The sequence below is a fragment of the Dinoponera quadriceps genome, unplaced genomic scaffold (assembly GCF_001313825.1).
Source record: "Dinoponera quadriceps isolate SergipeBrazil2010 unplaced genomic scaffold, ASM131382v1 scaffold2600, whole genome shotgun sequence".
NCBI classification, from domain to species: Eukaryota; Metazoa; Arthropoda; class Insecta; order Hymenoptera; family Formicidae; genus Dinoponera; species Dinoponera quadriceps.
In genome coordinates, this window is record NW_014556795.1 from 1428439 (window position 1) to 1454515 (window position 26077).

The window sequence follows — 26077 nt, forward strand, 5'->3', positions numbered from 1 at the left end:
GTCGTCTTCGTAGCTCGCGTCCACGGTATTCCACTTCGACTATCACGTAAAGCTGATCTGCTTCGTTCACGTTATCCAAAGGCGGAGGCACGAATTCTACGTTTCCCATTTGCAAGATGGGAGAATGAGTGAGGGGGAAAGAGAGATAAGATAAATTAACGAGGCTTATCAGAGCGGGTAATGCAATTGCAGAACTGAAGGATCGTGTTTACGATTGTTATTGAAGGTAAACGTGACAGTAGTAACCGAGAGAGGAAACTGAGAAGAATCGATGGTTATTTGAACGTTCGTATGTCGATCACTTCCACGTCATAAGTCGCGAGTAATGCGAACGACAATTTGGAAAATCGGAGGAAACATGTTCAACGGAGCTGCTGATACCTCTTTTTCCCGACGGTTTCGACGGTGATTAAAGTGGAGATTAGTGAGATATTTCGTGAGATAATTAATTAATTTTATGTAAAAGGCCGATGTATTTTTCACGCGCGGGAACGAAGCGACAATAGCGCGGCCGGGTACGTGCGTGATAATTTGATATGACGTCGCAGAGGGGATTACGAATTTATTCTTGCACAAAAAGCCATTTCCAGTCCCTTTTTTAGTTGCTTCCGCGACGAGAAAGACGTGAGGGAAGAAAGAACTATCGCGCGATGACTGCGGTACCACCACCGTCGGCGATGTCTTAATACTCCGTTGTCCGTGGTGGATTTTCACCCGCCGCGAGAACAACGTGCGCTCTTAATGCACTGTCATTTTCATCGCGGCCGGTACGACCGGTTAACGAACGTTTCAGAGATATTCCCCGCGTCGTGGTGCGTCTTTTTATCTTCGCGGCTGACGTTAACGTTACTTACTTGGATGAGACCATGCACACTATCGCGCACGCACACACGCACACACACGTAGACACACCACCCCGTTCCGCAATAAGAAACTTCGGCTCTCGGATAAATATATCTCCTTAAAAATAAATAGAACCTCCTGCAGCTTTAACCTGCATAATTTCCAAATCCGGAGGATCGGAATTTAATCGGTGCACTGAGAAGAAGATTCCTTCAGATTTCATACATTTTATCGCACCCAAACAAAAATTTCATCATCGGCATGCTCCGTAGGAACTAACGTTTCGATTAATAAGTCATCGATCTTTGTAATCGAGCAAGCGGAGGAAGGCAGGAGCTACGCTCGTCGAGTCGCAATTCAAGTTTTTAAGTCGAAAGAAGAAAGCAATCACAAATTAGTTCTCCGTTACAATCGGTTGCAACAGTTATCCGAAACAATTACTCGTGCGCGAGTTTTGCAGGCGAGAGGAATGAAAGAGAGAGAGAGAGAGAAAGAGACCGGAAGGAAACGATAACAGCGGTTCTACTCGTTCACGGTGTATGTAAGAGGACAAGTTTGCCGGAGAACGAAGAATTGTTTTAGATCTCAGGACGGGAAACGCGCCGATGAAGGAACGCATTTAGGGATTATACGGCGCTATAATCTCGGGGACGAGTTAAGAGCTGATGGAGTTTACTTAATTTTATCATGACGCTCCCTTCTCCACCCCCCCCCCTCCCTTCAGCCGTCCCCGCGCGTGGGGATGCGTCCCTTTCCTCGGCATATCCTAGCGGAGGCTGACGTGCACGGTTCTTGAAAGCTTTTGAGCCCTTGCGCTCTAAAGTTCCCCCGTCTAGGCCACGCTATTTACCTTTATAAGAGACGACAACGCGCCGCCTGTTCGACCCGAGACTTCCCTTCTTGCGACGCACGGGAAAGAATAGAGAGAAAAGAAATATCAGACGGCGAGATAACGGCGGAAGAGAGAGAGAGAGAGAGAGTTGGCGTTCCCGCGCTTTTCCGCCGAGGATGGAGGAAACAACTGTATTGAGACATTTTATATCGAGAGATGAGATCTCGCTAGCTCCGAGTTGCGCCTCGAATAGGACGTTGAATCGCGATATACGCGTAATTCGCGAGATTCCTGTGACCACTCGAAAATTGCAAGAAAGAGGAGGAAATGGTCGACTCCAGCAGGCGAGATGAATTAATACGGTAGTTGTTCCGCGACAATACCGGCAGGAAGGCGAATGGTTAATGTGCAACACGAAGAGGCTCGACAAGTCTTGTGCTTGACGATTTGAAATATGATTTATGATGTACAGCTTTGACACACGTACAGCAAGGGAGTATCAATCAAACTCACATAATGTATAAAATGTCTCTTTAGCTACTAGTTGACATTTTTCAATCGAAGTTCCGACTTGCATTACATTTTCATTATTCTTCAGAAGTTAATGCAAATATTTATTTAAACACGCAATTTTTACATTTAAAGAAACCCATTTTCTTTTTTCTTGCAAATACGTCATCTGCTTTTTCTCGTACAACGGTATTTTAAATCAAAGAAATTACACTTTTTAATCTAGGAACTCGTGGTTTTGCAAAATTATTTTGCAAATTTAAAAGGATATTACGTTTAATGAATTTCTTTCGTAAATCCGACAAATATTGATTTAAATTGCAAAAATATATTTAACAAGATATATTTCGTTTATTTTACGAATTATTTTCTTCAGTGTATGGTATATGCAAATAGCGTTGGTTTCGACTTCGATTATCGCAATTTCGGTATGGTCAGCCTTCTTCTAATTTTACACGCGTACAGATTGTGTTTTAACAGCATTGATGTGCTGTTAAAATTCGAAGAAGACATTCCTGAGAAAATAAATTTACGGGCCAGCTACGTTAAGGAGGTTTAATTAGAAGCTGCGTTTAAACGGGAGTTCCTGCGAGCGCTGCATTTAGCGTTTCATGTGTCTTAGGAATAGAACAGCTTCCGAAATAACGAAAGCGGAAACTTTGTTCGGCTTAAGAGGCGCCTAATGAGAAGGAACCGATTATACGTTGAAGCGTCGAGACGCAGCGGAGAAGAAACGGCTCGACGCGTGAGAGGTTCGCGCGCGGCTACGCGAGGTAAGAGCAAATCGCGCGCGAAATCGCGATGTCGCTCTGTACTTGTCGGGAATTTTGCGGTTTGCGGCCAACGACTCACCGTCAAAGCGAGATCTCTTTCGGCATTTTCCATCGGCTCGCCGATGTAGCCAGCCGGTCGATAGCCCCGCGATAGGTATAAACAATGGATCCGGTCCGGGATCGCTTCTCGATAGATTCCGGATCTCGAGCACACGTGGCTCGAGTGGAAATGTTCCAATTGACAAAATAGATTGCCGATACTATATAATGGCGGTCGGCGCGAGTTTGGCGGATTAAACGCGTTTATTTCGCGACGAGCGTAGAAACGTAAGCGTCGAATAAAACAAAACGCGACGCGCGGAGGCGGAGGATCGATATCGACGGGGGACATCAAACGAAGGTGCTTCGGGGTGAAAAATTCAAGGCGACTCGAAAATTAAATGATACGAAGAAAATACGAAATAATAAAGTGATGAAGAAATAAGTACACTGAGAGAAAGATTTTTCCAAGTTTCATCCATTTCACCGCATCCGAACGAATTTCATCATCGGCATGTACCAAAGAAACTAACGTTTCGATTAATAAGCACGATCGCTAGACTTCTCAACGAATATATATTTTTATTTCCGATAAAAAAATTGGTTTGAAACGAAAGACAATTTTCTTAGAAAGAAATCGTCTCACTTTACATATTTATCGTGACCGAATAATATTTCATCCGGTCGGAAACGTATTATTTCACAGAATAGCGTTCTTTCTGTTAATAAATAATCGTTTTCTTGAGTGAGACGATACAATTTTTACTCAAACGAATATTTCGTTTTACTTCAAAAACGAATATATACGAAATATTCGTTTGAGTAAAACGAATATTCGTTTTACTCAAACGAATATTTCGTATATATTCGTTTTTATGAAACAAATTTCAGTTTCAAACAAATAGAAATCAATCTGGAGAAACCTTTTTCTCGGTGTGTATGGATTATGGGAGGTTATATGTGAAAAGATGAAGTGACTTGCACCCGCTCGCAGGTGTGGAGACTCCTCCGATGAACGACTCGGTGCGTCTGGAGCCTGGCCCGCTGGTGAACGGTGCGGGTGCATTTTACGTCGCAGCTACCTGTGCGTTCGCCTTAATACTGGTCGTCGGCATTGTTGCGACCGCGTTGTACATTCGCAACAGCAAGGCCCGCGTCCAAGAATCGCAGTGAGTAGAAATTCTTCATTTTCAACCGAATGAAGAAAACAAACCGAGCGCCTTAACGAATAACAGTCACTTAACGATGATGCATCCTTTATTTTGCTTTGCATTATCATTTTTTGTAAAACTGGATGATCAGCGATTTTGTAATTTCTTTATAATATTTGCACAAGTTCCTTTTGTCGTCTTCTCGTTTTTTTTTTCTTTTTACTGAAACCACGAAAGTGATTTGGTTGCCAGAATTGAAACGGTGGAAACCGTTTTTGTATCTGTGATAATGTTAACAATGTTGACTTTGATTTCGATTATCTCACTTTCGGTATGGCCGATCTTGTTTCTAATTTTACGTATATATAGATCGTGTTTGGATTGATGTCAGTTAAAGTTTGAAAATATTCCTAAGAAAATGAATTCACGCTCGGACTGCTTCAAAAGACGAAGACCGCGCGGGAATACAATTTTTTCAGTGCGAAGCGTAAGAAAGGACTCTCTTGATTTTATCTCCGCGAGTTTTCTCGCCTCAATTCCTTTTTGTCGGGACAACCGGCTGGCGCGACGCGCGTTATGAAAAACGCTACAGCCACGAATAACAACTCCGTGCAATAACGGAACGATAATTATTTCGCTGAAGCAGCCGACTCGCGTTTTCCGCGAGCGGTGGTCCGTCTGAAAGAGACGAGACGGAGGACGTAACATGGACGCGCGCGTCGCGGTTCTTCGTTCTATCACTTATTAAATTCGCGTTTCAAAGGACCGCACCCCTCCCCCTTACCCCGTCCCCCCGCCTCCGTTCGCAAAATAAATCGGTGCTCGAGGAAGAGATTTCCATTACGTAAGACGCGCCGTCGTCATAAGGCGACGCCGTAAATGCGGCTTTTCACGTATCGCCGGGCGCGCTCTCATTTTCCGCGAGTCGCTCGAGTGAAAAGTCGCGAGAGCGCGTGTTCCGCGCGGTGCCGCGAATTTTCCGCCGAGCACGACGATACAAGCCGTTATGGCGAGCCGAAGGAGGAGCAGAAGGGTGCGGGGGAGGAGAGAGAGAGAGAGAGAGTGACGGCAAGATTTCCGCACCCCCGCGGGAAATTCGCGGGGATAAGCTGGATAGGAGGAACTCGTCCGAATGAAATATCCTTTCAATAAGCCGTCGGTGATCCGTCGGCCGCTTGGCACGGCAGCCGACATTTTATTGCATAGCTATACGCACCCTCTCCCCTCCGGCCCCTCCGGGGGATACTCCTGCGGGAGAGAATGTAAGGAGGATGTTAGGGGTCGGGAGGATCCGCTTTTACCTCTCTTTCCATATCCGTGCTCTTCTCTTTGTTCGCCGACGGCTTTTCACCGAGGGAAGAAGAGGGAGACAGAAAGAGAGAGAGAGGGAGATACTGAGCGCGTAAGTTGAGTCTCAAGCGAACACCCGCTGCGGCATCTTCTGAAATTAATATCGCGCTCGTTCCTCGCGGACGAGGATACCGTCGATGCTGATTACTCACCTATTGCCGTGAATCGCGAAGATTCCTCGTCCATTTTATGTACAGGTTGTCCTTTCATTCTCACAGTAAGCTCGAAACGTGGGAGGTCCTCCGTTTTACCTCGCGTTCATAGCGCGAACTCATCGCGTTAATTCAGAATCAGTTAAGTTCCGGTTGCGCTGATGAGAAACGAACAACTAGTATCTCTGTGTTTGCAATATTGCCTGCGTCTGTGTACCGGTCTGAATCCCGCTCAAAATTAACATTTGTTACTCAGGTAGTTAAGTCAAGTTACAGGGAAGTCTTTCTTTTTCCAGTGAATCATAAATTTACGAAGGAGCCTCTCACATCGAGAAAACAGTCTCTTTAAATATTAGAATATTTCGATTCACTTGGCTGGAATTCGTTTCATAGAAACAACGTGTGCTTGTACGAAATATGATTTGTTTGAGTGAAAATTTGATTGATCTCATTCAACGGAACTCCTCCCACCGATTATTTAACAGAAAGAACGCTATCTCAAGCGAAAGGTTACGATCAATTTACAGCGTCGCCAGCTTGCAATTTCTCTTGCGGGACAAATTGAGGAAGAGGAAGGAGTTATAGAAATAAGATCAGTTGCGATCTTGTAAGTTGATCCTCGTTTGTTTTGCGATCCGAGTTCGCCGCAACCCTGGTTACGCGCTCATCTTGTCTCACACTTGTTTCGTATGCGCGATTCTTCCCGGTTGTCCCGCAGGAGGGATCGTCCTCTGTTTTCCCGTTGGAAAACCGGAAGAAAAAAACAAGGAAATCGAAGGAAGCGCCTCGGTCGTAAATTTTTCCCATTAAACGCAGCAAGCGGATCTCTCTCGAGTACCGCGCGGTATCGCGCCGCTCGGCCGGTTATTAACGTGGAACATTATGCGAAAACTTTCGTCCCGCGCTGCGGAAAGTTCGATCGTTATTTTCGCTGTAATTATTTTATGCTTTGGCGCATCGAATGTTCCATTTCGGTGCCTCCACTTCGGGGCATAATCGAGGAACTTGGACAAGACAGAAACCTGCGAGCGGGGAGGGGAGACGGACGGAAGCAAAAGCTACTCCCCGCTTCTCACTGCCACTTTCTTCCGAACCCCCTCCCCCCTCCCCCCATTGTTTGCCCTCAAAGAGGGCGAATTGTCTTTTACCCGGATATTCATTAGCTCCTTTGATGTCGTCCCGTCTCGCGCGAATTTTTCTCGTTAAGCGATAAACAGCGCGGATTTGTCTTCAGCGACCTCCCGGAGTCCCAGAGAAGGAAAGAGAGAGAGAGGGAGGGAGGAGAGGGACTCTCTCTCCGACTCTCGGCGAGAAGATCACGCGCGTTTATTTCCACGCTTTGCATAAAGGTATTCATCACGCTATTCTCGGCAAAATTACAATAGTTCTGTAATGCATAAAAAAATAGCCTCTCCTCGCCGAGCCGTAGCGATAAAAAGAGAAGAGCGCGCGCGCGCGCGCGGGAAGATATATTACGTTAACTCCGGTGTTATTTTACGCGAGATTGAAATATTACACGGACGATACCGCATCGCGGAATTGAAATCAATATCCGGATGGCCGCTTCGGCGAGCGTTCGGGAAAAGAAAGCAACAGATGTTCGCGCGGAAACAAACAACGCGCGATTGGCCGGCGCGTGACGCGAATGCAATCGAGCTCTCTCGCGCGCGCGATCATCTGCAACGATGATCTCGCGTCTCGCGGGGGAAGACGTCAAATATTTATCGCGCGCACAAAGCGACCCCCTTTATAAGGAGGCCCGGGCGCCCTTACTTTACTGCCGCCTTTTCGCTCTCCTTTGCCGCCCGACGACGACGACGACGCAGGCCAATTGTCTCTCCCGGGATATATTAGCTCTTTTGAGGCTCTCCGGCCTGATAACACGCGGAAAAACGAGGATCTTCCCTCGGTCTCTTCTCCCTCCGTCGCCGTCGTCGCGTAACGTCCCCGCCGGCGGGTAAAACTGCAGATTTTACATCCGTTCGCTCGAACGAACACGGCCGCCCTCGTCGTTCCCCCGGTCGCAACCCCTCGCCGCGTCGAACTCGGCGGTACAAAAGGCGCCTTCGAGATTCGGCGGCGCAAGAGCGAAAACTTTCCCCGTAGTTACCGGCACTCGCGAAATTCACCTCGCGAGAGGCCCCGCAGCGCCGGCAACTTCCAACCCCTGCTTCCCGCGCGCACCTGAAATATTTATTCTCGCGCTTCGTTGCTAAACTCGATTAGCCCGTGGGATCGCGGACGACGTCCTTCTTCTTCGTCGTAAGAGGGACGTCCGACCTCGGATCCAAATTGCCGGCCCGTTCGTTCGTGAGGACGGCCGGCACCTTTGTGCCGAAGATCGTTTATGACGTCACGGCCGCCGCACGTGACGTACGGAGGAGGCTGCGAATTTAAGATGTGCTCTTTGCGGAATTTCTTTCCGCACGGTGCGAGAGATTCGCGCGGATTCATCGATCCTCCTTGCCTTCCAGGGGTAGGAGGAGACGCCGAATCCGGGACGCCCTGTACGGGGGCTTAAACTTTATCAGATTATAATAAAAGTTGCTACGCGGGCTTCACTTCGGAGGTGATAACATCGGCCGACACGTCCTCCGATCCTCCCGCCGTAAATTCTCGATCTATGGAAATTTCAGCGCGAATACCTGCTCGCGAGTTAGAAAAGTGATATTACTTTCCCGAACGACACTTTAACGTTTCTGTCCCGGACGAGGGCGGGCTTTTACAGGCACAGACAGATCCCGCCGGAAGTCGATCTGCCGGCGAAACGTTTCCTGTAAGGGTCGCGTAAAAATAAACGGACACGAATGGGCGCGCGCGCGCGCCTTGGATATTTGAAATCGATGGTGGTGTGCGCGCGTTTTCCTCTCCCGTTCGTCTTTTTCGCGAAATACGCTCGGCGGCGAGATTTACATGCACGAAACGGCCAATAAATCGCTAAAAATATCCGCTCTCTCTCCTATTTCTCAGCTGGGATTTTTCAGTCATCGTCTGCGCGCTCCTCCCCTGTTCTCTCCTTCCTCCTCCTTTTCCGCGCAAGTTTCCTCCACCGTCGCCGTTTGGAAACGGCGTGGCGAAAAAAATAGAAAAACAGAAAGACACACGCTCGTGTAAAAGCCGAATCAACGGACGTTGGGACGTTAAAGAGGCGTGTATATACTCGCGCGTTTGCGAGTTAATTAGTCGAGTCGAGGGCGGAAAACGCCGCTCTCCGGGCTGGAATCGAATTTGACGCGCTTCTTTGTCGCGAGTCGGCGAAAAGAGAGAGGAAAGAGAGGAGGAGAGACGGAGGGGAGAGGAGCGAGAGAGAGAGTGGGAGAGAGAGAGGATTATTTTGAGCTTCTCGGGAGCTCGTCCAGGACGAGATGTAAATCCTTCTAGAGATAGAGAGTACTCGGGGAACTTCTTGTCGATGATAATTCCTCGTTGAGGGTTATGTACTGGGCGCGGAATGGAGAGATACGCTTTCTGAAATATGATAATACACCGTTCTTCCCACTTTTGCCCTCTACCTTTTGCCGGGGAGGAAAGAGAGAGAAAGAGAAGGGGATGGAAAGAGGAAGGGAGCGGCAGGGGTATATTTGCCGGACTTTGTGGAGCGACCGTCTATCTCGTAAACGACGTTATAATTTGAACCCTGCGTGTAACCCGGGGTGTATTACGAGCGAGTGAGGTCTCGCGGGAGAGAGGTTGCTGAAAGCGCCTATTATACACGGCGATTCTCGGTGTCGTTGCCCCCCCCCCGTGGCTAAATTAAAACGGTTAAAATGCCGGCGTCACGGCGCACACTTTTTGACTCCGGAGATCAAGTACCTTAAACGTTGTCCCCCTCCCCTCTCTACCCGTGCGAATGCGTATGGCGCTTTGAGAAAATTCCAAATTCACTTACGGCGAACGTTTGCTCGCACATTGTAGGGCGAGTCGCGGTTGTAACTGCGTTTCGTGAAGTGACTACGCGGAGAGCGGCTCGACGATGATGTAACGGGCGACGTAACCGATAGCCGCGGGTTCCCGAGAGAAGTTCCGTATCTCTCTCTCTCTCTCTCTCTCTCTCTCTCTCTTTTACTTCAATATCGCATGCGGAGAGAGAAAGGAAGAGACGTCGGTGGAAATAATCCTCCCCGCAGCGTCGTCGAAAATCGACGACGGAGTCCCCGGATTCGCGCGCAGTCCGTCGTAGGGAGTGCTCGGCGTGTTAAAATTTGTTTCAGCAAAATCGTCTGCTCGCGTTGCGGGATCCGCGGGGATCCTTGACAATTATCCCCGGGCTGCCGCTTTCACGGGTGGAGCGGCCGGGCCGCGCCATTGTAACGATAATTAAGCCAGGTGTAACAATCGCGCGGCTGCTGAGATCCTTTCGTCCTTTCAGGAAAACTCTGCCCTGCTGCAGTTACTCCGCGGCTGACACCGGTGGCCTGGCCAGAAGTTCCGTCTTAGTTAGGGTCGACCCACGGCCCGGAAGCGCGAATTCCGGAAGTTACGCCACCATCGCCGACCTCGAGCCGCTCTACGCGAGGCCATGCGGCTCCAGAGCGAGTTACTACGCGGCGAGCCACGTCACGCATCTCAGCCAGGTATGCGAGGAGAGGATTTCGCGGGCGTTTCACACGGGATTGCTCATCTCGATGACTGATGTATCGCGTAAGGGCCGTCCACCTCTCGTGAATTCGCATTCATCGCGCCTGATCGCACGATTATGCGTCTCCGCGTGAAACGTCGTCCCTCACGTTATCTCGCGTCGCTGATTTTTGTGACTCGAATTCGATCGAACCGAGTCGCATTGAGTCAAATTGAAAAATTGATGTTATTTTAAAGGAGAAGACCGACGGAAACCTCGGCCGGCTCGCCCGGCACCCTACCGATCATTTGCAAGCTTTAAGCCCGGGCCGCAATGCGCTCTCCTCGCAATGCGTTTCCCGTTCTCTATCCTTCTTCCGTAAGAACGTCCATTTGCACATGGAAAGGAGACCGGGTGCAAGAAACGAGAAACAGAAGGAGCACATTGTAGATCCAGGCTTTGGAGGTTACTTCGCCTCGGTAACAGTTGCCGTCTGTTAAGTTTTGATATGTCATGTTTGCTCGCTTCACTATCCGGGAAGAGAAAACAACACGTGTGAAATCGGCCCATATTTCACTGTGCACAATCACATATGTCCGGAGCGAAAAAATACCGTTGTTTACAAATTATATGCAAATGCAATCGGAGTAAACGCTTCTGACAGCACACGATATCGACGTTTAATTAAATGACATAACATCTTTTTTTTTTCTCGTCCACACATACACGATCATACGTAACCACATATATGGGCAAATTCATATTATGATTTTATATAGTCATATTTAATCATTTCTTCCCCGGGTATTCAACGTATTCACTTTGTGCCGAACGAACGCAAAAATTTGGACGCGGACCGTGCGGAACGTGTGGAAAGTGTTGGGAGTTTACACAAGATTTTCCGCTGTGTACGCGGGAAACCGCGCGCGAGTCCGCGAGACTCGCCGCGTTCCTTTTTTTTTTTTCCTAATCGCGACGAAACAGTCCGTGAAACAGACTCGACGATGGACGGCGAAATTCGCATTGCGCGTCAGGAAATCCGATTTTCTCCCGGTCGCTCCTTCCTCCGCTTCACTATCGCGAACTCGGCGTCTGCCATCGGCTACCGGAAGCGGAAACAGTGCGAGACGACTCCTCCCTCCCCCTGTCTCAACTCGCGTCCCGCGTCTCCCCGTCTCGTCGTCGTCGTATACACACAACGAGTGCCTCGCAACTTTATCGAGTTTGCGGCCGAGCGAGCCGCTTTCCACGGACAACTTTGCCGCCCAACCCTTTCCAGCGCTTCGGCTCTTTATTCAGCGATTCTAAACCCGCCGACCTACAAGCCCCATCCACCCCCGAGCCGAGACGAGACGAAACGGGACCGCCAAAGCTCGACGCGTGCAGCGCGCTTTTTCGTCGCTTCGGCTTCCGTCTCTTCGAGCGTGCCGCCGATTTCCGTTTCGAGCGAACGGAATCCCACCGTCCGTTTCTATCGTTGCTTTGACATACCTAACTGCCGGCCGCGTCTTTGATCCTTCTGCCAGCTTTCAGTACACGCACCCCCGGGGGAGAGGGAGGGAGGGGGGAACGAGACGTTTCGCGCATCGATCGCTCGGTTGGATCCGTTCTTCGCCGATTGCCGTGTGTCTTTTCCCTTTTCACGGCGGAAATCGATCGTCTCTTCCTCTCGCCGGAAGTCGTATTTGTCGATAATTTGTAATGCCTGCGAATATTTGAGGTAGAAAAGTATTAACAATTACATTTATATACTAAATGTGCAAAACAAGCTGAGGGAAAGATCGCCGATTGTCGTCCGTGAGTGAGGAAAGTGAACATTGGCCGAACGTTAGCTCGCGAGAAGCGGCTAACGTAGTTCACACGGCTATCTTTATAGGGAGATAAAGCAATTCGTAAGTACCCGCGGAATGCGCCGCGTTTATACGCAGGCACGCGTAATATTTACGATTGCCGGCCGCAATATCGGTAAAGGTCGAATTCAATAACCGGCTGCTGCCGCACGCAATCGCCGCCGCCGCCCGCGTCACGGCCCGTCGCGCGTCCTTTTAACTACCGTTTCATGCACGCGTTATTACCCGCCGCTATTATTCCGCATCCCCTGAAGTATCTTCCCCGCGGAGTGCGCAGTCAAAGAGGAGAGGAGGTGCGAGGGATCGCGTGAAAATGTCGAATAAATATGAGATCGCGTTTCTGCCGAGCCGTCTCTCTCTCTCTCTCTCTCTCTTGTCGGAACAAGCGTTTTGCATTAATTTCCCCGGGAAAAGAAACGGGTACTGGATACCACCTGCACTTTGTCGGGCATGTGAGAGGGCGAGGAGGAAAAGAGAGAGAGAGAGAGAGAGAATGTCGGCAGGGGTTGCACGCATACACGGTTACAGCAGCCGCCGATGTTGAAGCCGGAGCTCGCCCTTCTCAGACGCGCGCGGAAAGGAGACGGGAGGGCAGGAGATGCACGAGAGAAACAGAGAGAGAGAGAGAGAGGGGAGGAGGGAGGGAGAGAGGAGAGAGCGGTTGGAAGTGGGTTCTGTGATTGTTTCGGCTTTGATCTTGGATCAATTTACCGGGTATACGCGTATGTGCCTGAACCCTCCGACGCGACGCTCAGTCTTGAACGCAACCAACCCTAGAGAACACACATAGAGGGGTATAAGCGCGCGCGCCAGCGCTCTTCGCGCACACGTACACGTGTACCTGTGTGCGTATACATGCGTACGTACATAGAGAGAGAGAGAGAGAGAGACGTGTGCAGTCGCTCACGCGTACTCGCAGACACGTACACTAACCGATTGATGTAACCATCAACCTTCGTGAAAACTTACCCTCCCCGCTTTCAGCCAGTGCTGGTTCCTCTCTCTCTCTCTCTCTCGGACCGACCGACTCTCTGACGTAATCCAGCGACGTCTTACCCCACCCTGTAAAACGATACGCTTGAGATCCCATTGCCGGGGAAGCCATTACCTGACGCTGACTATCGGGGAAACGATCTTCGGCACGAGGACAAACATGTCCTCCTCCCGTGGATTCTCTCCTTTACTCTCCTCTTCTCTCCTTCTCTCTCTCTCTCTCTCTCTGTCTTTCTCTCTCTCTTTCTCTCTCAGTTCTCCGCGTCGTGGATTTGTGCGCGAGCGAGCGAGCCGCCGCGCAAGGAAATGGCGAAATGGCCTGGCGACCCGGCATTTTCCGCATGGTCTGTCCGGGTGCCAATAGCCGTTTTTTCCCTCGTAAAAGTTGGACGTACTTCGGGGCGCGATGCTGGCGACCGAGATAGCCGTGTATCCGCCTCCCATCTGATCCTCGCGCGCTTCGCACTTGCAGCGACGCAGCGGCGAACAGTTGCCGGCGCGCGTATTACCATGGAAGATTAACCCTGAAGAGTCCAACTTTTTTGTCCTCCACCCCCGACGACGACGAGGGAGGCACCGAGCTGGCGCGTCGTCGTCTTCCCTCGAAGGCAGTTCCTCGCTCGCGCATTGACTTCCGACCGCTCCTCCAAAATACCTTAAGTTGTGTCAGCGAAAGTATCAATTAATTAACTTGACAAAAAGATATGTCGATAAATTAATTGAGTCAGCGAAACAATATTCTATCGATAACCGATGAGTGTTCACTGATTTTTTCATCGGCAAGTCTTTCGTCGAGCTCTCTCTTGTCTCGATCGATCTTCGCCGGTGAGAGATTCGCCGTAAATCGCTGTTACGCTTCCCGTAGCGGAAATATATGCGCATATCGCGCGTGCATATTCGACCATGTGTCGTATTTGGCGTAGTTCGTGCGATAGCAGATTCGAGAGTTCGAGATTTCGAATTCGAGCCCCGTCGGGATAAGATATATGTTTTTCGAGTAAGATTTCCGACCAAATCATCGGCGATATCTTAAGAGTGATATTAAGATGATAAAGAAAGAATGATAAATAACTTCTCTTTTTCACTGTTTCCGCAGGTTAGATTTCTCCGATGGGAACGGTTGCTGCTATTAACAGGCTTTCGTAGCGAAATTTTACTGTAATATTTGCAGCGCTGTACTTATAACTACGATTACTAGTGATTATTAACTGCTTCTCAGTGATAATACTCAGTGATTGTACTTTGGAGAGTAAAATGTGTCGTTTTACCGCATGTGCACACCTTTGTCGTCATGCAAGAGAGAAAGAGAGAGAGATAGAGAAAGAGATGAGCGTTATGCGCCTGTAAATGAAGAAAACAACATCGCGAATAACGAGGTTAATTCGAGTATTCCGCATTCGAATCAAAATTTTCAAGTCATTCTCACCAGAATCGCATCACGCTCTCGCGAGCGAGCGCGAAACGCGGAGGCTTTTACGCCGGAAAGCGGGAAATATCTGGCGGTTTGTTTCGTAAATTGCGCCCGGAGCCTCGGCAAATACACTCGACGGGAACGACGAGCGAGAATGGAAAAAAAAGCAAAGAAAAAAACGGCGCGTGAATCATTCCTAAGAAGGAGCGCGAGAGCGGCGGATTGTACAAAAGTGCAGGCGCGGCGTGATTGCCTCGTGTTGAATTAGCAATTACGTCCCGATGTATCGAGTCGGCCGCGTTATTAGTCGCGCGGGGGCTTACGCAAGCCCCCGATTCTTCGATTTAATTAATTCCCACCGGCGTGCGGAGTTGCGCTCCGGTCCGTCCTCGTTCTGCCGAGCGGCCGCTCTTAATCGAGTGAGACGGGAAACTGTATTATTAAATCGACAAAGTCGAATTAAAAGTGCACGTCGCCCTGGGCATGTCGAACGGCGGTAGCGTGGAAACGAAGCTTTTAGAGCGCCTTCAACGAGGTACGAGGCGAACGAACGAACGAACGAGCGGACGAACGAACGAACGAACGTGATGTTTGACGAGAGCCTTTCAGTAAATAAATCAAATTGCCGCTCCGGACCGGATGAGCAAAAATGCCCGCCTGTGGCACTACACGCTCGATACTTCGATTCAGATCCCAGTAATGTAAACAGCGAAGTAATATCCATTACTAGATTGTTATGAAAAGTTTTGCATGTCCCGCGCATGCCTTCTATCGTAATATTTCTTCCCTTTCCGATTAACAAATAAGACTGTGTCTCGTCATTCACTGCCATTTCCGATACTACCGAAAGTCTATGGCATACGCGTGCACGAGCTGCAGTTTTCAACGGCAGTGGCCAGTGAATTTTCGGACACGCCTTAAGTGATGCAGGCAATGCGATTTTCATCCTCGCTTATCCCGACTGGAAATTTCATACATTTCTCGCAGCATTTATTGGACAATTTATTAACTTCTCCCTAACATCGGCGTGGACAATTTTCCGGGACCTGCTTTGGAATCTATTCCGATTTCCCGAAATAATAACTGGACGATAACCGGCTGGGTGTCTGCGGAAAAACCGCATACACTTCTGCCAGGGTTGTTTTCAGAATTTCAATGTACACGCGTATCTGAAATGCGCAATACTTCTCGTATTTGTATAGCTTCTCTGACACTCTGATAATATCAGAGTTACCCACAGACCGATTTTGTGACGATGCGCGTGCACCGGCTAAATAATAATAATAATAATAAAAATGAAGGTAGAGAGGAAGGACATTAAATTTAATAAGGAATATATTCCGTCCCGGCGGTCGCGCGCGTTTAATTTACGCGCCGTAGAATTTATCGGCAATCGGAAACCAGACGAGACTTTAATTCTTACGGCAATTTATATTTATAGCTTCGTTACGCCAGTCCGGATTCTATTCGCACCTTCGGCGCGTCGGAGCGGTCCCCGGTCGCAGCGGCAATTTCCACCTCGCTCATCACATTTTCATCGGGAAACAAAAAAAACACGCGTGCGCACACACACACACATAGAGAGAAAAAGAGAGAGATAGAGAGAGAGAGAGAGAGAGAGGGCGAAAAAAATATAACCGCGAGGGAAAGCGAAATCGACGAATCGCGTTCGTCCGAATCCGACCGGAGGAAGGGGGCGCAGGGGGGGGGGTTTCCCCCGTCGTTCGCGCGCGCGAAAACAACGTTCGCCAGGCGCGCCGACACAATTCGCCTCTGCAATAATCACAGACCTCGATAAGCCGCGGAATTAGCCGCGGTGTTTGCATTTTCACCGGGCATCCCACGCCGCTATCCGGGAATTTCGTAAATAATTTCTGAAACCGACCGACCGGTCCGTACGCGCGCCGGTCCATTCGAGCGCGCGAGCTACCCCTCGCCTCGACGCTGCAACCCTTCCTGAATCCAATCCGGCAGTCGCGCGGCGCGTTCGCATCGACGTGTTCCGAACTCTCGCCGTTTCCCGCCGTTTCCTTTCCTTTTTTCCGCACACCTCCGGCGTCACACTGCCTCCCCCCTCGCACACCTCCGGCCGGTCGGTCGGCCTCCTGCCTGTGCGTCTGCGTGCACGTTTGTCCAAATGGCACGGGTGGGGCCGAAGGCAAAACTCCGGAAAATTGAAATTAATGAATAGTCACCCCTCCGGTGCGCGTCGCGTAGCTTCTCCTCGCGCGTTTTACCTCGGTCGTCGGGACCAATGGAAATCCGCCTGGCGAACAAAGAGGCAGCGCGCGACGATGCCATAACGACGCCCGGGGGGAGGCTTCTTCCCTGCGCGTCCCCGGAGGACCGACCGCGGGGGTCTCGCCGGCGTCACCTTACACGCGACAAATGCCTTTTTAATGAATCCTCGCCTGATGGATTTTTTCTCCTTCTTCTTCTTCTTCCCTTTTTCGGGAGTTATGAATTATGCAGGCGCGTCCGCGCGCGATCGAGAATTTAAACGAGGACCTCGAGTTGTTAACTACGACATATAAATAATTGGAGAGTTTATCCCCCTCTTCGAAGGAGAGAGAGAGAGGGGGGGGGGAAGAATAGGGAGTAGAGAGAAAGGGAGGATTTAAAAAAGTAATTGTAGGTATAATTCTACTATGCACTCTCCATCCTTCATCTCTCCGTTCGCGAAAAATTATCTTTTCATTTCCATGAGCTTCCTTTATCCTCCGATCCGTCCCGTAGCTTCGGATTCTGCGATATATATTTCATTCCGGGCTAATCGAGATTAGTATAATAATTCGTTTAAAATTGTCACATGGAGTATCTCAAGAAATAACTGTGTCACATACTAGGGGTAGAAATTATATTGGAAGCTTCGAATTTCTGAACTTTCGATATGTTTATATTTGATTAAATAAATTTTCAAGTGTTAAAATTCGAACATTCGGTTAGTTTCGAGAATTGGAAAGTACAAGCATTCGTCTTATAGACGTCGTTTTGTAAAGAATGTAATTTTTTTTGCATTGCATCATGCCGTTACACATCATGGCAAAATTTGCATGTATTTTACGGTAAAGTTAATGTGATTTATTGTTTGCTATTTTTGCTTTCTTCATTCACTTTGTTTTAAACTGGACAAATGCAAATCTCAGAATTGAAGAAAGATACTTATCCACGCAACACGTATGTCTAAAAAACGCCTCAAAGATGTCCCTTAGACATTTCATTGTCTAAAAGACACCTTAACGTCTTAGGATAGCTTAATATTATCTAGATTAAACTGATTAAATTAATATTCTTTAATTGCGCAGCATTTTGCCTCGTTTAAATTTACTCTCGAAATTTTCTTCTGTTAAGATATTTTGAAGCTTCGAATTCGACTTCGAATCTTCGAGCTTCGTTGTCAAATACATCGAATCATACTGAAGTTTCGAAGTTTTAAGTATGTCGAATAGCATCCCTGTTATATACAGTGCGCATTATTGTAGGATTACTTAAGCAGGAAATAATTGAAGATTTAATTTATTGTTTGTTATAAATCACCATGAGTGTTGCATAAATTGGAGAATATTTCACAGAATGTATTGTCGATTTTCAGTCAACTGATCCGTGTGAGAAGGCCAGAGCGCTCGCGGTCTCGAGATCGGCATTGTATTGTCGCAGCCTCGTGCAGGAAGGTACTTTTGGCCGCGTTTACAAAGGCTCTTTGGATCTAGCCGGGCGTGACCAGGAAGTTATCATAAAGACAGTCACAGGTAAAAACTTAATCCCGGAGAAATAGCGACAAAGTTGCGCTACGCTACGTAAAAGTCGTGTCGTCAACGGAAATCAGATATTTTCCTCTTTCTTTTTTATAGTTTCTTCAGGGAATATAAAAACAGATTTTCAACTAAAATTATATTTATTCAACTATAATTATAATAATAAATAATAAATAAGTAGTCGTATTATTAGACGAATAAATTGTAAAAAGCAACTTTAATCTTCCCTGCGAAGAAACGGGGAACACGGGTTCACGTTGATAGATCGACGAGAGAGAGAGAAAGAGAGAGAGAGAAAGAGAGAGAATACCTGTTCAAGATAAAATAGAAAGTCGGTGTACCTACCATCGGCTACTCGCGTTTCACTCGCCGGCTCGGCCAGGTATTTGCCGGCTCGGTACTGTAGCGTAAAATATTGAAAGATCTCAACGCGATTTCGGAAAACGCCACGTTATTCAGGCAGAATAATTATTCGCATTGTTAATTCAAATTTTATGATCGCTCCACTTATTTGAATATAATTTATCATCCATTATTTTTCATCCGCTCGTTGGAGATATTCTCGTGCAAAAACCGTTCGCTCTCTCTCTCTCCCTCTCTCTCTCGCTCTCCCTTAAATTATAGTATCACAAAGACTGAGTAATCGTGTCCGTTCCAGAAGTGGCGTCCGCTTACCAAGCCTCTCTTTTGGTGGTGGAGGGCTCGCAACTGGCCGGATTAGTTCACGCCAACATCGCCTCTTTAGCGGCCGCCTGTCTGGACAGCTCGTGTCCCTTGCTGGCTTACACGAGCACACCTGGCGAGCTGAACTTGAAGGTCTATCTTACCGATGGAAATCATCATCCGGTGACTAGAGACCTGGTGCACGTTGGCGCACAGATTGCCAGGGCTGGAGCCTTTCTGCACGGTCGTGGACTGTTGCACAGGTGAGAGATATTAATCATTTAACCGTCCGCGCCTCCGTTGTGGCGTTATTGTTAAAATTCAATTACAGTTCGCGAAAATCATGTGAATCGAGATGATGTAAAGGAAGAAAATGTCGGATAGGAAGAGCGATATCTTCGAACTAAGAATCGCATCAATTTGAAGATACCGCTCTCCTAATCCAATATTTTTACCTCTCAATTCGTACAGATTATTCCTGAGTAATGATTCTGTGAATAATAAAAGTACGATATTTTTCATGGAACTATATAGAATTTCTTCGAGTGAAAGCAAGTTTTATCCTCATAGGATTACGTATTTTTGCTCGTACACAAGAATATCGATCTCGAATCGATACGAATCTTCCTCCTCGTACCTACGTCGCACATTCCCGGCGCCTTTCCCCTCGGCTCCCGAATTCGGCCTGTTCTCCGCGCCGATCCAGACCGTTTCACTCGCTATTTTCACTTCTCCCGCTGGGATCCCTCGTCGGCGGCATTGATTTTCCGCGAGTGAGTAAAAAATCACTCTCGCGAGGAAATCTCGGATCCGAGCGCTTCGCTGCGCGGGCGATGCCTCTTCCGGACTCGAGTTATCCTCGCGACAGCGCAAAGCTGCCGGATAAGGGGCCGATGTCCCGGCTCCGATGCGCAGGACTCTCCACTTATCACGTTTAACGTCAACGCGATCCCGTGCCGGCCTCTCAGGATCGATCATTCGTTTTCAGGGATATCGCCGCCAGAAATTGCCTGATCGAGCCGGGCAGTCTTCGCGTGAGATTGGCCGACGCCGCCCTGGCGCGGGATCTCTTCCCCCAGGACTACCATTGTCTCGGCGATAACGAGAACCGACCCATACGTTGGATGGCCTTGGAGAGCCTCCAGCACAACCAGTACAGCACGGCGACCGATGTGGTAGGATATCCGAATAATTCATGCCGGAGATAAATATCGTCGCGCGTCCTTTTTCTTTCTCTCTTTTTTTATTTGTTTTCTCGAAAACTTCCTTTCTTCCCTCTCGAAAGCAACAAAGGCTCCCCGCGCTGAATTACGCGCGCGCGCGAGATAAACGCGACCGGTGAAACTTTGATTATCCGCAATTGCACTCGGCGGAGATAATTAGATTCCGTTGATAAAACGCTCGCGAGGAGGGAAGGAGAGTCGCTTTGCGTCCGATCGCGCACCCCTGCGAATTTCGCGCTCGGTTCAATCGACGATCGAAATGCACGGAGGAATCGGACGTTGCCAAGCCAATCGGACATTTTCCTCGGTTTTCGGGAACTCGCCGAGCGATCGGAGGAGGTGAGAAACCGAAGGAGACGCTTTAGGCCGCGCTGTAATCATTCGATCGCGCGAGATGCTGTTCCCTCTGCTTTCAAGTGGTCCTTCGGCGTGTTCCTGTGGGAGCTGGCGACACTGGGCCAGCAGCCGTACGTGGAGGTGGACCCGTTCGAGATGATGGCGTGCCTCCGGGACGGGTACCGACTGGCTCAACCGAGACCTTGCCCCGATGAACTGTTCGCCGTTATGGCGGTCTGTTGGCTCGGCCTCTCCAGGGATCGGCCGACCATGCCTCAGCTGCTCGCCTATCTGCAGGATTTCCACGTCGCGCTGGGCGGATTTATCTAAGATCGCTCTTCGTCCCGCGAACTCACGGCCGCGGATTCGCCCCCGCGGACCGAATCGCGCCGGATACAAGGTAAAAGTGCCAATGCCTGGTATAATACGGAAGCGTCCGCGGCCCGGAAACAAAGTCAGATGGGAGAAATGTTCGCGCGAACTTTCGGCCTCACTTTCCTCGTCCCGAATCACACTCACACATTATAAGACACACGCAGTACATTCCACGGTTGGAAGTTTGAATATTCGTAATTAACGAGCGAAACAGTAAGGATGGAGTTAGGGGCGACTCAGAGTCCAGGCATTGGTATTTTTAGCCTTAGCGCAGGGCAACCTCGACCTGGCGAAATGTGCCGAGACGAGGTGCGCGTCCGTCGGACTCGGCAATCAAACACGAAAGGGAGAGAAGAAGAGAATCAAATCGCATGGAATTGAAGCGTCGCTGCCCATTTGCGACACATACACACTGCCTGCTAGCGATAGGTACACACACACACACACATACCCGGTACCACACCACGTGGGTCGCGGTTGACGCGCCGGTTACACGGGGTGGGTTCCCAGCTGATCGCCAATCAAAATAGAGCATTACCGTCGTCTAATCGGCGAGGGAACTCGCGACGGACGGCTGGAAGGAAAAGTCGATACACGGATACATCCGTCCATAGCAATTAGAGCGCGCGTTTCCGCGCGGCGTCGAACTCTCACGAACTCCCGCGCGACTCTCCCAATCGCTCGCAGCGATTCCCCCGAATTACGCGGCATCCCGGAGGATGCCCTTATCCTCGGCACCGTGAAGCAACGTCAGCCGATCGAGCGGAAGCCGGCGCGCGGCCGGAAAGCACGCGGAAAGAAAAGTGCTGGATTCAAGCGGACGCGTATTACAGGCGTGCAAATTAATTCGGTGCCTCTCCACGTGAAATTCAAAGTTTATTTACGAAGAGTCCAGTCCAATGTTCGAATTGATTTCCACGATTTATTTTCCCTTGACTTTAATCCCGTTCTATCGGACGGTCGAATGAATGCCCTCGCGGAAAAAGCGTGGAGAATATTTTCCAAGCGAATCGTCCGTGTAAAATATTTACTCGAGCCGAGTAAAATGTCTTGAAAAATTATCCAAGCGAAGTATTTACTTGATCCCGAGTGAAACTTACTTGATCCAAAGTAAAACTGTGCTAAGGGGTGTCGGAGTATTAATTATTTACTTGAATCTAGCACTCTTTTTTTTCTGTGCACGGTCACGCGGGCGAGATTTTGTAAGTTACGTATGGAAAAAAGGTCGGTTGCGACGATAATGACGAACGGATCGGATGCGTTTCGGTCGAAGGGAACGGAATTTCTGGCTGTAAGGGCCGAGTTTAGTTCGTAAGAGTTAGGAATTCTGGCTTTCCCTCGACGGAAACGCGTTCGGTTCGTCGGAGTAAAACACATTGTCACGTGCTGAGAAAAAAAGGTACTTTAAAAATGTATCTGGGTGATAAATTTTTCGCTTCACGGAAATGAGGTTTACTTCTGTGAGACAAACCTTACGTCCTTCGACGAATAAATTTTCGAGTACTTTTTTCTCAGTGTGTCGATTCAATTCCGATCTTTCTTCTCCGTGTACCGAATAATACCCAGATTCATTTCCATTCGGCATTTTTTCTTCTTCGTGCCGAGAGAAGCCGCGATCCCCCCCTCTCTTTCTCTCTCTCTCCCTCTTTCTCTCTCCCTCTCACTTTGATTTTCACGAACGATATTTTGCGGATAATAATTCGCTGCGGGACAACTTTCGACCCGGCTCGCTGTTATCCGGTATTCCGGTTCGGCGGTCTCATTTCATTTTGGTCGAATTTACGCGGATTACGCGAGAAAAGTGCGAGGATCGTTACGATTCGCGGATAGGCGACCTCTCGCGCGCCTTCAACCGCCAATCAAGATGCTCTGCCTGCTCGGCCGGTAGACGGAGTAATCCTGCGAGCAATTCCTTGCCCTCTCGATGCCCTCTGTAACGCAGGATGCGAAGGACTGAATGAAAATGTCCGCTCCTCCTCGCGCTGTATTCATTCAGCGTCTGTAAATAGATGGCCGTCTCGACGCGTAAACTTCGAATCGCTTAATTTCCACGATGAAAGCCGCGCATTCAGCACGACCAGGAGGAGGCTCTTCTCATTCGACTGCGCGCGAACACGAGGAGAGGAAAGAATAGCGTTCCCCCGACGTCGGGGACGGGATATAGATTCGTACATTTATTATGAGACTTACTGTAAGTATACACACGTCTTCATCCGAACGGTGTACATCTCTATCTACGATAACGGTCGAAGTGAAAGTAGCCGAAAACGCGGGTGGATATTATTCGACAATTTCGCCCGCGGGATCCGCGAGTCCCGGCTCGTGTATTATTAATTAATAATAGGTGGTAGAGTGTAAAGAAAAAAAGAAAAAAGTCGAAATTCGTCGAGTCGGAAGTCTTAATATCTGGTAGCGAGATAATTTTGTATTTCTCTGAAAGTACGACAATATTGAATCGCTAATTAAATTATATAACGCCGACGTACGCACACGCACCATACACACGCACACACACGCGCGCGCGCGCGCGCACGGTCGTTGCGCAAGACGTTGCTATAAAACGCGCGCGGGATCGGTTAATTAGGTCGATGCGTTTTCATTCACTCAGCTTTTACGAGGATAAAACGTCGCGTCACACGCGGGTCGGGGCCCGCCGGTTTTGTCGAACCGTGCGCCCAGTTTTTTCGCCGCGGGGAAAAAGCCGGAAGTCGGGAAAAAAATGTCCCGATCGAACCGTGAGCCGCGGGCGGGCGCGAAAGGCGCGAGCGCACGGCCCGATCGAGTCGCGCCCGATCATTATTCATTAACAATCGCGATTGCGAAACCTCGAATAATCGTGACCGGAACGACGGAGAGAGCAAAGGCAAAGCTCGGAACACTTAGGAATCCTATTGTTGTGTCTGACCTTCGGTGAACGCACACATACACACACACACACGTTGTTGCGTAAATGGGCGGTCGAACTATACGTACTTTGTAGTTAGGTACTTATTAGCCACACTGCGAAAAACCGTTTCGATTCCCCGTGGCTCGCGCGCCCGGCAAGCCCGAATCTCGGCGAGATCGGCGCGATGGATTTTAATGTCAGCTCTCGGGAAAATGGTAGCGTAAAATTGTCCGGATTCTTGCTCCTCTCGTAGCTCGCTCCCCCTTTCGCTCGCTCGCGTGTCGCAGATACACCACGGAGATGTCAATTCGCAATCGTCTCTTACCGGGTGTTGCGACAGAGAGCTCCACGAGAGCTGCGCTCTCGAACGGTCGAGTGTCGAAAATAAGATAAGAGGTGAACACGCAAACGCTCCTCTTCGCGGTTGAATCGAATGCAGTGAAATCATTCTCTTTGTTTTCTCTCTCTCGAGTGTCCGTTATCGGGGGAAAAATTCGATAATGTCGCCGAAATGTCTGTGACAACAGTCTTCGATAAAAAGTCGTTAGATCTAATCGGTGGCCGATATTGACACATGTAATTTGATACGCGACAATACGCGTCTCCGTGTCTTGACGTGTGTTTTTAGATTGATCCGATGAGACATTCGCCTCGTCGATCGATCCGAGAGAGAGAGAGAGAGAGAGAGAGAGAGAGCGCCTCACCGGTGAGATGTCGAATGTTTTAACATTTCCCTGCTATTTGAATTTTTTACGCGGCGTTCACTTTATTGTTTGTTGTAAATAAAATTACAACCGTCGACGTCAGCGATGAACAGGCCGGTGAAAGGTTTCGCCGTGACATTTCCATCATAGAAAGACATTACCAAGGGAAATGGAGTTAGAACCTGCTAGCCGGCTGCTGTACTGTAGAGAAGGCGCCTTTAAAGGATAATTAACATTTGAACCATATATATATATATATAAGAAAGAAAGGGATACATATTAATGATTGAACTTCACTCTAATAATCTGCCGTTTATTTATAAGGTTGCAGTACCAGCAGTTCTTTCGTCATATCTGTCTCTCTAAATTACTTCTTGAAGCGTGTCTCCGTGACATGTCCCGTTTTTCGTTTCGTTAGAATGTTACGCGTTATAAATGCGCGAGTAAGTTACGTTGACACAAGGCGAGGCGTATTCACGCGTAATCGTATTAGTTCAATTGCGCTGATTCTATATCTTTTCCTGTCGCGGGCGTAATTGCGCAAGTATTGCGCCGAAGCTGGTAAGCCACATGCGAGAACGAGAGAGAGAGAGAGAGAGAGAGAGAAAGAGACGAGGGACGAGAAAACGCCTTTATCGACGTATTAAACATGCAACACTGATCTCACAGAATAAAATTAAAACCGTGCCATAGCGGAGTTACATCGATATTACGATCAGGATATATGTCGCAAGGCTTTACCTTACCTTTCCTTCCAACGACGAAGTTATTACAAGGAATAAAGAGCAATTCGACCGGACGTATTACGCGCGAGATGTGTGAGCCCGTAATCGTCAACAGTCGTTTGATTTCCGCTCTCAGATCGAGTGTGAATTTCCGCCGCTGCGTGCGAAAGTCGACCCTCAGTTTTCAGAGTTTTCAGAATTGAGTTCCCCGTTGAAAAAAAAAAGGAAAGGCGACGGTACCGATGTCCACCGGCCATCGACCATTTTCCCAGGACAATCCGCGTTCGTTCGCGATGCGATCTTCTTTTTTTCTCTCTTTTTTTGCGAATCTGAACAGCGAGCTAGAAATCGCTAACGAAGCTAACGAGCGAGGATCGAGCGCTTGCGCGACGCGCGGGGCAACGCGAGACACACACACACACACACACACACTTTTAAATGTACTCGATGTGTAAATGTCGCATGTTCCTGACCACGACCACGAACTTTAATCGCACTGTCTTTTACTCGTCGTTCCTTGCCTTCCCCTTCTCACCCCCCCCCCGCCCTTTCCGCCCCCTCCTTCCCGCATCTAACCCCATTTTCAATCTTCCCGCCTCTATCGACTCTCTTGCCGCGCAGGTGTTACGAGTCTCTCTTCGCATAACTACTACCAGGTGCATCTAATAATTATCGATATCGCTACTTAATAACTATCGCTCGCTAACTATTTATCGCGACGCTCCTAAAGTTGTGCGTTTAACGAAAATCGTCGGGTTTCTATATGGTGTATTCGTATTTTCCAAGTGAGTGTTTTTTTTCGAATGGAGGAACAGGGTAGGCTATATGACTGCACACACACTTTGTCGCTATCGCTGTACAATGGAAGCTGCTCGTTTCCGCGCGAACATACTCTCTATTCCCAGTTCCCCTTCTCCCCCCCCCCCTTCCCCTTCCTCCCTCGCTCG

The 26077-nt window shown here is 48.8% G+C and overlaps 1 protein-coding gene across 1 annotated transcript in view; it reads left to right on the forward strand.

The window, feature by feature from the left end:
• The window catches only part of LOC106748152 (tyrosine-protein kinase Drl-like), a gene marked incomplete at its 5' end in the record, with an annotated part of 90924 nt that extends 65245 nt beyond the window's left edge, over nucleotides 1–25679 (forward strand). The window contains 6 exons of the mRNA XM_014626396.1: nucleotides 3992–4166; nucleotides 10020–10224; nucleotides 18055–18211; nucleotides 18876–19143; nucleotides 19869–20055; nucleotides 20521–25679. Coding sequence (XP_014481882.1) covers nucleotides 3992–4166; nucleotides 10020–10224; nucleotides 18055–18211; nucleotides 18876–19143; nucleotides 19869–20055; nucleotides 20521–20769 — 1241 coding nt within the window. The remainder of the gene's footprint in view (nucleotides 1–3991; nucleotides 4167–10019; nucleotides 10225–18054; nucleotides 18212–18875; nucleotides 19144–19868; nucleotides 20056–20520) is intronic.
• Nucleotides 25680–26077: the final 398 nt, after the last annotated feature.